Here is a 17,772-nt window from a genome sequence, read left to right as displayed (position 1 = left end):
GCTTTTGTGATGGAGCCTAAGGGCATGTGGCTCCATCTTGCTTTTATTGTATAGTTTTAGTCTTTCGCTGCTTAGTTTCTTTTGAAGGTTAGGAGTTGAGTAGATTTTAATCTCCTTCTAGCTTTATTTTGTTGTAAATTGTAATAACTTGGTAAATCATTAAGAACTTACAATGTAATTTAATTATTTTTTTTCTTAAGCTGTGTTGTGATGCTATATGTTGTAAATGTATGTGTTCTGATCCTAGAAGTAAATACGTGCTGGGACTACCACAATGGCATTCTGGTTAATTATCGAGGTTGTGATTGTGAATAATGATCCTCCTGGTGTATATTCTCTTTAAGTACTGAACCATCTGGTGTGAACAAATCTTCTGCACCAGAATATTTCTCCTAGAAAATACTCTGGTGACGCTGTCTAATGATCATCGAACCATTTAGTGAGTTTATCATTCTTCTTCTAAGAACTGCACTTCGCCTGTAAAATACTCTGGTGTGTTCATTTCTTCTTAACACCGAACCATTCGATGTGTTAAACTGTAGAACCACTTTAGATACAAAATGCTCCGATGTGTGCACTATACTGAATGCTGGACCATCCAGTGAGGTTATTTTTCTAAAACTTCTCTAATTTAATCAATATTTGTCCCGGCTATGGTGACTTTTTCACATATTACATCCATAAGATCTACTAAATTATATACTTGACAAAAATATTAATCATATCGACTATGTTATCATTAGTCACTAAAATCACACATATATATACATACCTAGGAGGTCCATATTTGCTACAGTTATATGTCAACCTAAGATTGTAAATCTTATCTTTATTCAATATAATTGTTATTATTTTATCTTGCTCCAATGATATTTAGTTATTTTCCGTATGTTTTATTAATGGATTGGCAATTAATTTTTAAACTATCTCTTCGTCCCTAATCGATATCCTATATCCTGCACTAGAGAAGCTCATTTGGGTGGCCGGCGGCAAGCAATACTGCTGCATCCGGCGGCAATCGGCAACGTTATGGAGGTTGCTTCAGGAGGAGACAGAGAAAAGAAGGATAATAGCAATGAAGCAATTTGCAAGGAATGGACCTAGGCTCGGTTCCAGAGATTGGAGTGAGACTTTTACGTTGCCGATCGTCAGATCATTCGTCTCCAAAGAAAAGTCAATTTACCTATTTGAAACCCTCATTCAAAGAAAAAAAAAACAGAATTTGGATCCAACTTTGGGATAGGATCTCGTAGTTTCATATTCTATCAGGGATAATTTAGAATTTACCGGATCATGAAAATATATTTTAGTTTATTTCTATGTTAAACAGCATACGTTGTGTGAGAGCTCCTTACAATCCCATAGCAGTAATGATTCTTGACGTCTTCATGACATCGTCTCATTGCTACTACTTGATCTAAACATCGTGCCACTTGTGTTTTGGGCTTATGGTTCTAGATCTAGTAATCTGAATCGTGTTTTTCCCCATTGCGAATCATTAGTCCGTGTAGTTTGCCGTCGATGAATGTGTTGTGTTAGGCTTATATGTTAAAGCTGCTGTAGGTTTTTCCCCCTTTGCACCTGTAGTTTGTTTGGTAGATCTAGTTAAGTTAAATCTTTTTTATACAAATGTTTTTCCTCTTACATTCATTATAAATTTCGAAAGGCTTTACGCCTCTCTGTGCAACTTAAACTAGGAAATAATAGCAACACTTGGAGCTGGAGCCTGGGTGCCAGGTTCACTCGAGCTTAGGCCGTTTACGAAAAGCGGCTGAGTCAGTACCGCCTCATGCCACTCTTCATACTAATTGTTTAGATATTAATTAGATATTCATTTTAAAAAAAGATGATATGATAAGTTATTTAAAGAGGAGGGATGAATAGCTTGTTTCTTACAGAAAAAACGAGTTAATATTAATTTTAGATAATTATGAGATAATAAATTATTTTAAAATATCTTAAAAAACAATGTATACATTAGAAAATTATTTTCTTAACATTAATTTTTTATATTCTCTTCTTTTAAACATCAGTTAGAAATAAAGTATTAGGAGTGGCTAAGTTAGTTGACAGGTTCGACCCGGCACCATCTCTGTTGGTAGGGTTTTGACGGGTGGATCCCATGTTCCTTTTCAGCTGACACGTGGTGCGATCCGCCCAAGCCAGTCTCTCATCCCTTTATTTGCCGTCGCTTCGATCGCTTCACCGGCTGCCAGCCTGCCAGTCGACCACACAAATAAGTGAACATTCCTGGCGGCCGCCGCCGCCTTCAATCCTCTCCCAACGCGCACCAAACCAAGAACCTCGCCGTCGCCGAGCAAGGTTCCCCTCCTCCGTCTGCCCGCCTCTCTCCCTCCTCCGGCGCCTCCCGTGGCGCACCGGCGTTCTCGATTTGGGAGGAGGAAGAGGAGGAGCGGCCCCTGATTTGGGCGGTAAGATGAGGCTGCTGCGGGTCGCCACGTGCAACCTGAACCAGTGGGCGATGGACTTCGACACCAACCTCCGCAACGTCAAGGAGTCCATCGCGCGCGCCAAGGCCGCAGGCGCCGCCGTCCGCGCCGGCCCCGAGCTCGAGCTTACGGGATACGGCTGCGAGGACCACTTCCTCGAGCAGGACACCACTGCGCACGCGTACGTGAGCACACTCTCTCGTCCCTAATGAATCACTCGTCGTGATTAGTGCGGGTTGCTGGAGGGAATGTATCGCGGGCTACTGTTTGTTTTTAGACCCGGTAATTGGCAGATGTTGTTGCAGTAGCAATAGGAGGATGCTACATCCTCATGAGGTGAAATTTAATCTTTCCACAATTTGGGGAATGTCCTACATTTACTTTGGTAGAATCGCCTACTTCTACTTCACTTTGGTAGAATCAGCTATGTTGTCAAGAAGTTGCAGTAAAAAAAACTGTGTAAGCTTTAACCTTTTCTATCTAAATTTTTTCTGTGCGCTACCCAAAGCACATTTACAAAACTTAATTGATATGTTAAGATCTGGTAGATTAAAAGCATAATGGACAACTAACTGACCCATGATACTTAAGTTTCTGAATTCTGAATTCAAGGAGTTGTGTTTAAGCAAATGCCCTTCATTTAGCTTGAAAGAAGTGCTGAATATGCAGTGCTTATTTGGAAGACATGCTTATTTGGAAGACGTTATAATTTAGTATCTGCATACTTATGCACTAATTTGTATTATATGCTAGCTGTTAATTGTTATCTGTATATTAACTTGCAGATGGGAATGCTTAAAGGACATTTTATCTGGGGACTATACAGACAACATCTTATGCAGCATAGGAATGCCTGTTATTTTCAATAGTGTACAGTATAATTGCCAGGTTTTCTGCCTAAATCGCAAGATAATCATGATTCGACCAAAGATGTCCCTTGCAAATGATGGAAATTATAGGGAATTTCGGTGGTTTTCTGCTTGGAAATTTAAAGATGAGATTGTTGACTTTCAACTACCTATTGAAGTCTCAGAGGCTATCTCCCAGGATACTGTGCCATTTGGTTATGGTTACATTCAGTTTTTAGATGTGTAAGTACTGATGCTTAAATTTGTTTTTGTGGTTAGAATTTCAGCTTCCTGCTTTTTTATTGAGCGTGTTAGATAAAGACCATTAGTTTGTTTACAGGGGCTTAAAAGCCAATGGTATCCTATACATAATCACATGGATATTGCATGTTGCAACTATTAAAGAGCTCTGAGCAAACATTTATCAAATTGATTTGGATATTGGATTGAATTAGGAAATACTTCCTTAGCTACAAATGTGCTGCAGTTTATTATGATGCTTCTTATCTTATATGCTGAAACGTGCTTTGAAAATGATTTAGTCTATATGCTATGTATATGTTCTCTGTGATAGTTTGCATATTCTTGATGGTTAAAACAACAATATCAAAGCGTTTATGTCCCAAGCAAGTTGGGGTAGGCTAGAGATGAAACCCAACAAGTGCCACCAACTTTCTATTAGGTTTCATCTCCATAAGAATGTCTGAGTTTTTACGTTGGCTCACCAAGCCTACCACAATCCTCCTCCTTTACCCAGCCTTGGGACCGGCTATCTTGATGATTAAGAAGTGTTTAATTATTTGGTTAGTATGTGATTCTATTATAATTTTTGGTATTAATTATTTTTCCAGATCTGTGGCTGCTGAAACCTGTGAAGAGCTCTTTACAGCAAATGCTCCTCGGATTGATTTAGCATTGAATGGTGTTGAAGTTTTCATGAATGCAAGTGGAAGCCATCATCAGCTAAGGAAGCTCAATCTTCGGATCGATTCCATAAGAGATGCAACCCGTGTCTGTGGCGGTGTTTACATGTATGCTAATCACCAGGGATGTGATGGTGGCCGCCTGTATTACGGTATGTCAAATTGCTGTTGTTTGGACTCACAATTTGTTTTACAGTATCTAATTTATGATATGCTTCTCTTGCTCTTCTTTAGCTTTAAAAACTGCATACCACTTTGCTATTATTCCCCGTGTGATATTCATGTTTCTTATCATTTTTTACTTGCCTAAAACTGCCCCTTACCACATTCGCATGATATTATCCACTGTACACCCGAGACTGAGAACCAGAATGCCTTTTACTCCCCAAAGTCGGAGGTTGCAGTACAACAGCTGTACAGAGGATACATCGCATAGCAGTTTGGGGCCTGGTGGTTTTGGGTAGATGGACAGAGGGCTGGGATATTATGAATGGAATTCTTGAAAAGTTCTTTTAGATTTACAGTTGTGTTTGGTTATACCTCATAGATAATGATGGCTGGGGTGACAGATGGTTTTCTGTGATGATATTTTTACTGAGGACTGAAATTTAATTGTTCCTTTTTCTCATTGAAGTGGGCTTTTAAAGTGCTATAGTCATCTTATCCTAAATTGTTTACACAAAATGCATTGATTATGCGTATGGTTTTCCATTTTAAGTTTTTTGAATGAAATTCATGAATCAGCCCTTTCTTTCTTAATCCTGCAATAGTGTGTTACATTGATCATATTTACTGCCTCATTTAGAGAGCTTTACAATTTATTCTAAGTTATTCTAAATTTTTCCGCTAGATGGTTGTTGCTGCATTGCGGTGAACGGAGATGTGGTTGCCCAGGGATCTCAATTCTCGTTGAAGGATGTAGAGGTGCTGGATGCTCTGGTAGATCTTGATGCTGTAAGTTCTAGATCCTTTAGACGGTATTTGTGTTTACATAATGCTGTGAGTGTTTCTTGCTCTTCTTTTAAGCTATACGAAAAAGTTATTTTTGGCCAGGATTGGAAAAGTTTATTCTTTGGTTTGTTCCCTAACCAACATTGGCAAAAAGGTTGACTAGCCAACAATGTTGGCCATGGTAGTGGCTGCCCATGAGTTGGCAAGAAAAATCATAGGATGTGACCTAGGGCTGTGGGCATGCCAAAATTTGGCAAGTATCCAAACAAGTGCCAAATTCTTTGGGGCATTACCAAAATTTGGTAAGGTTGGTTGAAGCACAAACCAAACACACTGCAAGAGTTCTCCCCATTGTGTCTATATCTACCATCTAAAACTCGTTTCCCTTCTGTGATGTCTGCATAAAAAGAATATTTGTTAAGATTTATCACATTATTATTGGTGCGATATTTAGTTCAGCTGGTATCTCTGTTTTATGCTTTTACTTATTCCTCGCATTTTTTAGAAACTTTTTATTGTGTGTTTGCCTGTTTGCAGTTGTCCAAAGTCATAGATTTTTGTTCCGCTTTATTATATTTTCTGGAGCTTTAAGTTTCTAGCTGTAAATTGCTAGTTAATCTAGCTGCAGCTTTACTTCAAATATGAGTTGCATTCTAGCTGATCATTTTTTTTTCATAACCAGGTATCGAGTTATCGATCATCTGTTTCTAGTTTCAGAGAGCAAGCAAGCCACAGAACAAATGTACCTTTTGTGAAGGTACCATATAAGTTTTGCCAGTCATTTCGGAATGGGATGGTCCCAACTAGTCCAGTTGAGGTTAGTTCTCATTCATAGATTTGAATCTATAATGTTTCAATATGGAATATTATTTGGTGATTGTTTTTTAATCATATCTCAAAGGAGTTTAAACATTCTTCCAGTCCATTATTAGAGTGTTTAGTATTAGGAATCAACAATATTTAAACAATCACATAATTGTATAGTGTATGGTTTGTGCTAACTCATTCTATAATTAATCATGCAGCATATATATTAATTAATGCATTTTTAGAAGAATTTCAGTATAGTCCCACTAGTTAATCTTGAATTGGGCTAAGATATGAGCCAACGGTGGAGCCCATTTTATTCACATCCTTAATGCTTAGACATGCTTAGGCTGTGGAGTTTCATAATCTTTATTTTAATTTTACCTATAGTACAAAACAAAGTCTGTACTGCTGATCATCCTTGGGTTGTCTTGGAAGTGTAGATGTCATGGCATCGAGATATCGTCGCATAACGTCGATATGTCGATGTGGAAGAGAACAGCGACTCGCCAGGGGACGCAACGGCTCCGGCGTGTATGGCGTCCGTCATAGCACCGTGGCGTCCCCGTGGCGCTTGTTTGGCGTCGTGTGGCTCCATTTCGCTCTGTGGCGGGTGCAATAGAGGGTGAGGGGGAGGGAATAGGGATACCCTAGCCCGAGCCGCCGCATGTATCTCCAGTCACCTCGGATCTTTGGCCGCCCCTGCCTCTGTGTCTGCCTTGGATCTCCAGCCAGCCGCCCCGCTCGCCTCTCCGGCCCGCCTGCGTGCGTTTGTGAGTGGAGGAGAAAGTGGATTGGTGGATGATCAACTTCACAACGCCTATGGCACGCGGCATGGCGATGCTATACACATTGGCGTGGCGAATACACGTATTATAGTCTAGGATATGATCATCCACAATGATCACTTCCTCTCCCTCTTCCTCATCTTCTTCAACTGAAGAACTAGTGTGCAGCTAAACAAAGACAAGAAGAATTAATAAGTGGGCTGCCAGGCTGTCCAGCCCACCAAGCCGGCCCACAGAACCAACCCCTCAACTCATTCTCTAACCCTAGCCCATCCAGCCCATGTTAGCTACCCCCTCCTCCACTCACGCACGCAGCACACAGCAGCAGCCGCCATGTTAGCAAAATCGTTGTAGATGAATATTTCCCCTCATGTATCTCTTTGGAGCCTTACAGCATATTGGCGAATCGTTGTGAATACTGTCCAGATGGATAGTTTGACTAACTTTTTTCTATCGTGCCCATCATTGACATTGCAGATCATGTATCACTGTCCTGAAGAGGAGATTGCATTTGGACCTAGTTGTTGGCTATGGGATTATTTGAGGAGGAGTCAAGCATCAGGGTTTTTGCTTCCACTTTCTGGTGGTGCGGATAGTTCATCTGTTGCAGCAATAGTCGGGTGCATGTGCCAGCTTGTTGTAAAAGGTCAGATCAAATTGTCTTTCTTCCTTTTTCCTCCTTTTTAGCGGAAGATACTGTCAAATGTCTTTGAAACGTAGTTTGCAGGTAAGTTGACAGATGTAGAGGGTAACATTTAGGGATGCGATATGCACCTGCGCTATGAATTTGCAGACATATGTGCTCTTGTACGCGATTGAAATAAGACTATGGTTCATGACATTGCGTAGGATATAAATAAGTGCAAACTAGATCTTCTAATATCAAAGTTAAGACCTCTCAAATCTCATGAATACTGTACAAGGTAGGCCACATGGAAATATACTGAAGCAATACATAGGGCTAACATGTGTAGGGTTCACTGCAATGCCATACTTTTTTTCCCTGAATAAAAAGTCTTCATTTCCATCTCTAGTTGGTATTTGGTGATGATCAAATAGCTAGAGAACTGAGGGTTAGGGGTTTGCACTAGTTGATCCAGCTGACTATGATTCAGATGTTTTGGGGTGCCTTATTTAACATTATCTCCATTCTTCCTAATTTCAGCTTGATAAAATTGAATAAGTCAAACAAGTTGATGGATAGCCACCATCCTAAGATGGATAGCCACCATCCTAAGATAATTGTTTTATGAGTTATGCGGTTGCAATCAGCAGTGCATGTTTGTACGAACGTGTGGCCTCTGTCCATCAAGCACTTGAGCTGCTATAATCTGAGTTTGTGAATTGGTGATGTTTGAATCCTTCCTACTGGTGGTCAATATCCCATTGATTAGAGTCATTAAACAATGTTTTCTTGTGAGTTAGTTCCTTTTGATGAGTTGATCCATGCATCCTGGTTTGACTTCAGAATTTTGTGCACAAACTATATAATCTGGTTACTCCTACCACCTTGAGAAAGGATTATCTGCTAAATAGGTTAAGTAAATCTGCCAATCCCTATGGGTACCTGTCCTGGTTCTTTTTGTCTTTAATTTGTGAAAACTAATATGTTGTGTTGTTAGTGTTAGGAATAGTTACTTGTATTCAATAGTAGTGTAACAGCCTAGAGTCCAAACCCGCTTAGGCTCACTCACATGTTGGGTGGATCACACACTCACACCAACCCACTTACGCTTTCCTCCTCGCTTCGCGTAAAAGGGTTTACCCGGGGTTGGTGGCATGGACTCTAGTGGGCCTTATAAGTTGGTTCCACCCTTGCTCAACTAGCAAGGTGGTACTAAACATGTCTAGTCATACACTCATGGGCTCAATCCAAATTGGGTCGGATGTCACAAGTAGCCCCTGGGGGGCAATATATAGAGTGCATAAGGAAGTACAGGATAAGGACTCTAACAACCTATACGTAAAGGATAAAGACTATATATTCCTAACACCCCCCCCCCCTTCAAATGCAAGGCATATGCAATAGCATTGCATTTGACAGTGGTGACACTAAGTAATAAACTTAGATTAAAACATCCAAAAAATGTCTCTTCAAAGTTGTCATAGAATGGAGCCTAGGTAATCCTATTGAATCAAGCCGAAGAAGCGTAAAGCGAAGCACATGTAGTAGAGTCGTGATGATGATAACAAAAGAGTGTCTGTGATCAAGAATCGCAACAAAGTGACTATGAATAGCAAGACAGCAAACAAAATTGTCACTAGAGCTATAGAAAGACCAAGATGACACAAGAATGCCCTAAATTAAGAATTGCAAACACAACAATGACAAGTAGCGAGACGACAAATGAAGTTATCACTAAATCTACGGAAAGATCTAGATGGCTAAATTACATCAATAACGACTAGAAAGAAATCAACTAATAGACGAAGGAATATGTGGACTCGTACGGTATAGACGAACTCAAAGAGAGACTAAGACTTGTATGTGGACGCAACTAAATTGCAAAGACTCTAATACGAGACTAAAACAATAGCAGGCAACAGTGGGATACTAGCAATGGAGACAAAAGCTACGCAAAGATGCACTAGTAGTACAAGCCTAGCACACCAGCACCATCACACAACGAAACAAAAGCTAGCAGTAAATTGACAACCCAAATATCGCCAGACACACTAGGCATCCCATTGGAAATGTGGGCCAACACATCCATCAGTACCCATGCGTGACTCCACACATCCTTACCACCACGTGGTGGCAGCGGGGGCAGTAGCGGCATCCGCTTGGCAGCGGCGGCGGCGGCGGCGTGTTAGGAGATGGGGCTCGGATCGGCGACGGCAGGAGGCGGGTGGAGCTGGAGCCCAGCAGAGGAACCTAGCAAAGGACTGAGCACATCGACTGAGGAGCCTGGTGGAGGTGCCTGCGAGGGGAGCAGCGGCAGCTACGGAAGACCGGTGGAGAGTGGGCAAGCCCGAATTGACTGGCGGAGACGGCGGCCAGCAGCTGCAAGGCGGATCCAACCATGGGAAAGGTAGATCCGCTAGCATCGGAGTTGGGGCCAACTGGCGGCGGCAAAGCCAGATGGCAAGCCTCTGGCGGCAGCGCGATGAGCCGTCAGCGGGCAAGCATAGCCAAAAGCGAGACAGCCCGGTGAGCCAAATTCGGCGGAGAGCCGAGTAGTGTTACCGGGACTCGCGACCTTAGCGGCAATATATAAAGTACATGAGGGAGTACATGATAAGGACACTTAACAACCTATACTTAAAGGATAAGAACTCTATATTCAACATTTTTTAGTCCCAAGGAAGTTGGGGTAGTAGGTTAGAGATGTAATCCAACAAGAGCCACCAACAAAACGTAAAAAAAGATATTAATAATTGAATAATAGTAAAGGAGACCGAAAGCCTAGGTCATGGTTCCTGCACAAGGATTGCATAGACAAAACTGTGGAGCTTGTGAACATTCTATGGTTAAAGACCTCGGATCCAGTTGTCCTGACTTCCTCTCACATTTTAAAACGGTGCATCTATTCTCTTGTTCTACATTCTGTGTTATGTTGTTATGGGTCTGTTGGTTTCAGCTAGGGATTCTGAAAAACAACTTGTAGATTGTGGATTGTAAAAAACTGGATTGTAAAAAGCTAGATTGTGAAAAGCTTTTAAATTGTAGAATCTAGAAAACTTTTATGGACAGTTTAGTAAAATAGACTTTCACATCTATGAAAAGCTAAGAGAAACTAGCTTCTAAGATTCCCATAATTCAACAAGCGGATTATAAAAAGATATAACAAAAGGCTGTCTGTTTGTTTCAGCTTCGGATTGTAACAGCTGAAAGCCACAGTCCGAAGCTGAAACAAACACGCCCTATGTCTATGGTTACCAAAGATTTTCTTTTAGATCCTTAGATGTAGTTCATTTCTAGTTTTTTTCAAGTTATTCTGATGTACACCTCATTTCAATTGTGATCACTTTCTCTGCTAGATTCTTTTAGTACCAGACAATGGTCACTATGGTGATACTTTCATATCTTTTCTAATATTCCTTCTAATACGTGGATTCTTTATGGTATTTCCAGATTTATGATCTTTTTTTTTTGTTGAAAGAATTAATGATCATATCCGCAACATGCAGATATAGAGAAAGGAGATGAGCAAGTTAAGGCAGATGCTCTGCGGATTGGCCAGTATAAAGATGGGGAGATTCCCACAGACAGCAGAGAACTTGCTAAACGTCTATTTTACACTGTTTACATGGGAACTGAAAACAGGTGATATTTGTTTTCTAATAAACTTTTTCTAATCCATGCTCTTCTCATTTGATATGCACCAAAATTTTTCTTCTGTGAGTGGATATGTTGATAATGGTTAATACACTCAAAATGTGACTTTTGCTGGAAGACACTGAAACAACTGATCTTTGTTGCTGGACACTACAAAATTGTGTATATTTGCTGCGTGACACAATCTAGTGTCCTACAGCAAAGGCCATTTTTTTTACATTTGCTACAGGACACTAGATTGTGCCCTGCCGCACATATAAACAATTTTATAGTGTCCAACAGCAAAGATCAGCTTTTTCATTGTCTTTCAGCAAAGACCACACATTTTGAGTGTCATATGGCAAAATTTCCCGTTCATAAATAGTATTATTCATTTATACTTATAGCATTATATTCGATTTGAGGGAAAGCTGTTACACCCTTGAACTATTAATAGAGTCTAAGAATTAACACTATCGAACGTGGAGCATCCATGACATGTCAGCAAACTAGAAAAAGATGGTCCCACGAGTCAGCTGCTGGGAAATTTTCCTCCTTTTCTCAATTCCTTTTTTCCTTCCATCTTTCTCTTTTCATTTCCTTCCTCCCACTGAGGCCGCTGCCTCAGTCCAATGGCCCCAGCCATTCCGCATAGCTGGTTCAAGACGACCTTCGAGGGTAGCCATGGCGAAGACCTCACAGCCGTTGCACTAGGATCTCAAATCTTTTTCACCTGCTGCACAAGGATCTCAAATCCTTTTCAGCTGCTGCACAAGGATCTCAAAATTTGTTGCATCCCTCACATCTATGTCAAAATTGATGCTATTCATTCACCATGTCCTAATTCTCAGAAGCCCCAGCCGCTATTCATTCACCATGTCCTAATTCTCAGAAGCCCCAGCCGCTATTCATTCACCATGTCCTAATTCTCAGAAGCCCCAGCCCCCAACTTAATTGGTCAGTTTTTCCCAGATTTTAGCCTGTGGTCATAAGCCACTGCCATGCGTAGAGCTTGGCCACTGCACACTGGTTTGTCTCGCTGAGCATTAGAACGAAGGTGATATGTTCTGCTTATTCATTTTTTGTTAACTTGTAGGCTAGCTTATCTGTGATATTGTAGAAATTTTGCTGGTTGATGTTGTAAATTGTTATTTTTCTTTATTCACATTGCTGTATCCTGCACAGTTCTGAAGATACCAGATCACGTGCCAAAAGGCTAGCTGAGGAGATTGGTTCATTCCACTTGAATGTACCCATTGATAGCATAGTATCTGCTTTTCTTTCTTTGTTTGAAACATTGACTGGGAAGCGACCACGCTACAAGGTATTTCTTCGATGTCACTTCAACTTACGAAAAATTGCAGTGCATCCTGGGAACATATATTTAGCTTGATATTTGTCCACTTTTTCACAATATTTTAGTTCTATGGCTAACAAAAACTTTTGACTGTTTCTTTGTGATAATTGTGAAGTGTGGCCTCGGGAAGGCTATTGGTCTTTATCACTTATGGGTTAGGTTATGTGGTCTTCACTGGTATTTTGGGCCTCTTTTGATGTCACTACTTGCTAAAAATTCAGGTCGATGGGGGATCAAATACTGAGAATCTGGGATTGCAAAATATTCAAGCTCGAATCAGGATGGTGCTAGCCTTTATGATGGCTTCTCTTATGCCATGGGTCCACAACAAATCTGGGTTCTATCTTGTTTTGGGAAGCTCAAACGTGGATGAAGGATTACGTGGTTATTTGACGAAGGTAATTTGACATACATTGTGCAACTTAGGTGTGCCCTTAGATGTAATACTGCATACAGACCCAACGGATATAGCATTTCCTTTATGAATTCTGTGATTGGGATGTCTTATTTGTTGGTGTGCAGAAATGATAATAAGATTTTTTTTTCTTTTACATAGTATGACTGCAGTTCGGCTGATATAAACCCCATCGGAAGTGTAAGTAAGCAAGACCTGAGGGCTTTCCTACGATGGGGAGCAAATCATCTTAAGTATTATTCCTTGGCTGAGATTGAATCTGCACCACCTACTGCAGAGCTTGAGCCAATCCGCGCAAATTATAGTCAGGTTATTACATATCCTGAAACTTGATCTCCAACTTTTAGATAGAAATCAGCAGAAATCATGTTTGTATATCTGCAGCATTCTGTAGTGCAAAGCTGTGAAATTCTTGATTTATTGTTAAGGCTAGGACATATTGGCCTTGAAGATAAGTACACATTCCACATCTTAGCTGTTCTAGTTGATCTTTTTTTCTTTTCAGAGTAGCTGTTCTAACAGATCATGATGTTTGCTTTTTGTGCTTATCTGCTACTTTGATTACATATTAAGTTAATTGCATGATGTGAATTTATGTACTGTTGTCTATGCAAGAAAGTTACAGAAGTATTATGTTTCATGTTGCATTTTGTATGGGTCTATTTTCTCTTTATGCAACTTCTGTAACTTTCAGTTTAATTTTTGTATCAGCCTTAAATTTCAGTTTTTTTATGGATTGTCATTCATTTCCCTTATTACAAATGAAACTTATTTCAACCAGCTGCCAAGAAAATTGTATCATGTCAACTGAATTTTTTTTTCTGTCTTGACTCTTCTCACTTGCCAATATTTATATTTAATTAGTTGGATGAAGTTGACATGGGAATGACATACGAGGAGTTGTCAATCTATGGAAGGTTACGGAAAATTTTCCGATGCGGTCCTGTTTCTATGTTTCAGGTTTGTCTTCGGAAACTTTAGGGCTTGTTCTGAATGCAGAAATTTCATAAGAAACATCTTAATATCTGCAAGAATCAGAGAATTCATGTGTTCCAAAGAAGCCTTGAATATTTTGTAACACAACATTCAATCAAAATTGGTGTTTTCCATTTATGGTGCACTTTAAAATTTGTTTATGCTCTCTGTCTTGCTTTATCTGCATATTTAAGCCAAGTATATATTTGTATTCTGAGAGATCATTTCTCATAGTTATTATTTCAGCAAAGGTACAAATTTATCCATGTATAAGGATTGAGCCTGCCTTGATTAGCAGTTTCCTTTTTAAGTTATTTTTGTATGGCTTTTCATGGATTCTACTGTTGTACAAAACCCTTCTAGCTGCGTTTTTTTTTCCTAATGTTTGCACCTCCCAATTTTTTTTCACTTCTCTCCAGTCACATGTAGAAATCTCCTAAATGGTTGAAAGTGTTTTTGAAGTACAAAAACTAAGGTTTGTACCAAAGTTACCTTAGGCTTATATTCTTTGTAGAAATCTCATGGAAAACAGTTCTATTCCTTTCGGATACGGAACCTTTCTCGCATTCCATATGGTGTCTAAATATGAAAGTTCCCAATGAACTTCAAGAGTTAACTTATATAACAACAATAACACCCTTGCTGAATTTAACCTAACTTTGTTGTTGTGGATGAGTTCACAACATGTTAACTATCATGCAGAGGAGGGCTAGACGGCATGGCTTACTTTATGCGTATCCGAATAAGTTCTTAGGGATGAGCCACATGTAGTGAAACCTGAATGGAATTTGAGTTTTGGAAGGGAACTATAGACTATAGACTGGGTTTTGAGAACCTTAGATGAGAGATTAAATCGTGGTGTTTTCCCGTTGGGCCCAGTGCATTCTGTTCTTTTTAAAACGAATGGAAAAACTCCTGCCCTTGGTTTCAGAATAAGGGAGAGGAATTAATAAGATACAATTCAACCATCTTAAATTGAACCTTTAAATAGTTTGAATACATTGTTGTTATTGCAAATATGTGTTTCTACAGAGTGGGCCCTAAATTACAATGCTAATACAAATTGCTGCAGAACCTGTGCCACAGGTGGTGTGGGAGATTATCACCCTCAGAAGTGGCTGACAAAGTGAAGCACTTTTTCAAGTACTATGCCATAAATCGGCATAAGATGACTGTTTTGACACCATCTTATCATGCTGAGGTACTGATTGTTTCATTTCATTGGCATATGGTCTACCTGTCTGCTGCTCTAACACTGGTCAACTTATACAGAGTTATTCACCGGAGGATAACAGGTTTGACCTTCGCCAATTTCTGTACAACTCAAGGTGGCCTTACCAGTTTCGAAAGATCAATGAGCTTGTGCAAGAGATGGACAAAGATGGTAAATGGGAAACTTCTGCAGAAGGTCAACTGGGAGAGCATAAAGACAAGCAAGGAACTGGAATGGGAGTTGTGGCCGTGGGATCTGCCAATCCCAGTGCCGGGTTCTAACTTCTAACCATTATTTTTAGCTACAACTTCACTCATACGGATTTCATGGTCCATGTAAAATTTGAAATCTCAATTCCACAACACATAAAAGGTCATATTGCTTCTTTGAAAGAAATACTTAAGAAGTCTTTTTTTATTGAAAATTTCACAGAATCTCACTGAAATATTAAAAAAATCAGGGCCCTTACTTGCGGTGCCGTGCCAACGAATATTTTGATTTTGCTTCTTTGGCAGAGGTGATGCCGCCCCCAAGGCAAGGACTGCTGATGTAAATTTAGCTGTCTGCGTCTGTTGTACCGGATTACTTCCTTGCTAGGTCCTCCACGGTATGGTAGCGAAGCCAGAAAAAAAATTGGGTCCCACGGTGGAAAGAATTGGCATCGGACTCAGAAAAATGGAGTTCCCTTCTCTCAGCTCTTAGCCCCCTACCCCTAATCACGATAAATGAAGGAGGCGGGACGCATCTATTTCCATAATTAGTATTTTGATAATTAATAATAATATTTATTTATAGACTAACTTGTTTAATTAAGATATGAGAAAGTTAGTCTTGGACTCCATGAAAAAGTTAGAAGATGCGTGTACCAAGGACTTATGATGTTGGCTGGTTCAGGTATAAAATAGAGTATTTTTATTTTGCTGATCATTGATGATTAGAGGAGAAAAATAATTGAATTGTTAAGAATAGATGTTATACTATTAATAGGAGTTGGTATCTGTTAAAAATCGATTGAATTGATAGGTTGCAATGTAACAAGATAATGAACAAAATGGATTCAACAATTGTTCTTCTCATTAATAGATGTACATATTTATACATGGCGAATGGGCGTAATAAAAGCATAAATTTATTGGGAAGATACCCTTTCTCAATACATATGACTATTGGTAATTGATTATATGGTGTTTATTCTTGACACTTCCCCTTAATCAATTATTCTAGTTGTAAACTTCTTGTTGAAAACTCCTCTAAAATCCTGTGAGAAAAATATGAGAAGAAAATAATATGTTGATATGCCATTAAAACTCCTTTAAAATCCAATGAAAAAATATAAGGAGAAAATGATATAGCACGTATTGGTTATTGTCTTATTGTAAGCTCATATGAGAAACCTGAATAGGAAAAAGTCATTTTGGTGAGTTTAGAGAATAATAATTATAATCTATGGATCATATTAAAACCTCCGTAAACCTTTTGAGAAAATAGGAGGAATAATAGTGATATATTGTTAAAATTACTTTAAAATTCAGTGAAAAAATAAGGAGAAAATGGTACAGCATATATTTATTATTGTCTCTTTGTAAACTCATATGAGAAAACCTTTAATAAAAGGAAAAATCCATAAGCGAGTTTAGAGAACAATAGATATGTCTTTTATACCTCTTTTGAAAACCTCGAAAGGAAAAATAAGAGATATGACTTATGATCTTGAGTAGATATTGTCTCATTAAAACTATGTATGAGAAACTGTATAGGAAAAACTCATAAAGGAAAAGAGTGTAATATAATATAAACATGTTATTTTTAGGATATACTACCCCTGAACCTTGCAAATCTCCCAGTCATCGCATACCAATTCTGTAAACACATTTTTAGAATCTAGAAGTTTGTAAGGACTTAGTGAATAAATCAGTGAGATTATCACATGATTTAGTTTGCAAGATTTCAATCTCCCCATTATGAGGATAGAACAATTTAGGTGCAATATGTTTGGTTATATTCCTCTTTATGTAACTTATTTGTATCTGAGTAATGCATGCAGAATTATCTTATGTGGTTGATCATTTTGTGAAGTCATACACATGTATGTGATGTTTCAGAATAATAGGTGAAAGCAGCTACTGGAATCTATTTTGTTGACTCCTATGAAAATGCTATATCACCATGAAATCAGTTTGTGATTTAGCACTATGGGGATCAATTATATAGCCAGTATATGTATATTCTACTATGGTGATATCTTGATTTTCTGATAGAAAAATCTAGATCTTTGGTGCCATAAAGATATCTATGGATATCCTCTTTAACTCTCGCCTAATGGCGTTATTGGAGCTGCACTATTTAAACTAGCGAGTTATCTGCAAATGCAATATCAGGCCTATTGCAATTTGCAAGATACATGTGCGCTTTGATGGATATAGAACTTTTGGTTCAAAATTATTTCATCATCAATCCAAGGTATGAATGAATTTTGATTGATATTTAGGGATTGAATAGTCATAAGTGTTTTGATAGATATAATTGTCCAATATCATTTGGATATTAGTGGACTGATGGATAAATATTCCTGAAAGAATATGCTCAAGTTGTACACTAAAGCGAAATTTGTTTTACCCAAATCATTCATCTCAAATTCCATCATAAGATGATTACATATTATGTCGTGTGTAGTTTGAAGATGATACAAAATCCAATAGAGATTTCATTATGAACGCACATATGTAATCATTATGGTTAGAGTAACCCTTTTGTGGAAGGAACTCATTTAGTAAGTTGTACCACAAT

At 38.9% G+C, this 17,772-nt stretch overlaps 1 protein-coding gene across 1 annotated transcript; it reads left to right on the top strand.

The window, feature by feature from the left end:
• Positions 1–2,196: 2,196 nt before the first annotated feature.
• LOC133890001 (glutamine-dependent NAD(+) synthetase) lies at positions 2,197–15,361 on the top strand. Its single transcript, XM_062330434.1, has 13 exons — positions 2,197–2,631; positions 3,236–3,541; positions 4,150–4,373; positions 5,072–5,175; positions 5,855–5,989; positions 7,245–7,413; positions 10,899–11,034; positions 12,211–12,349; positions 12,604–12,780; positions 12,939–13,106; positions 13,662–13,757; positions 14,845–14,973; positions 15,045–15,361. Exons 1-13 carry the CDS (start codon positions 2,438–2,440, stop codon positions 15,264–15,266), a joined length of 2,199 nt encoding a protein of 732 aa, XP_062186418.1. The 5' UTR covers positions 2,197–2,437; the 3' UTR covers positions 15,267–15,361.
• The last annotated feature ends 2,411 nt before the right edge of the window (positions 15,362–17,772 follow it).

This window comes from Phragmites australis, chromosome 14 (genome assembly GCF_958298935.1).
Source record: "Phragmites australis chromosome 14, lpPhrAust1.1, whole genome shotgun sequence".
In the NCBI taxonomy this organism is placed as follows: Eukaryota; Viridiplantae; Streptophyta; class Magnoliopsida; order Poales; family Poaceae; genus Phragmites; species Phragmites australis.
Note: the sequence above shows the minus strand (reverse complement) of the source record. Positions and strands in the feature narration are given on the sequence as shown.

Coding starts and splice junctions, on each gene's coding strand:
- LOC133890001 (XM_062330434.1), top strand. CDS start 2,438: ATGAGGCTGCTGCGGGTCGCCACGTGCAACCTGAACCAGTGGGCGATG. Junction 4,374..5,071: donor TGGTGGCCGCCTGTATTACG/GTATGTCAAATT, acceptor TTTTTCCGCTAG/ATGGTTGTTGCTGCATTGCG. Junction 5,176..5,854: donor CTCTGGTAGATCTTGATGCT/GTAAGTTCTAGA, acceptor TTTCATAACCAG/GTATCGAGTTATCGATCATC.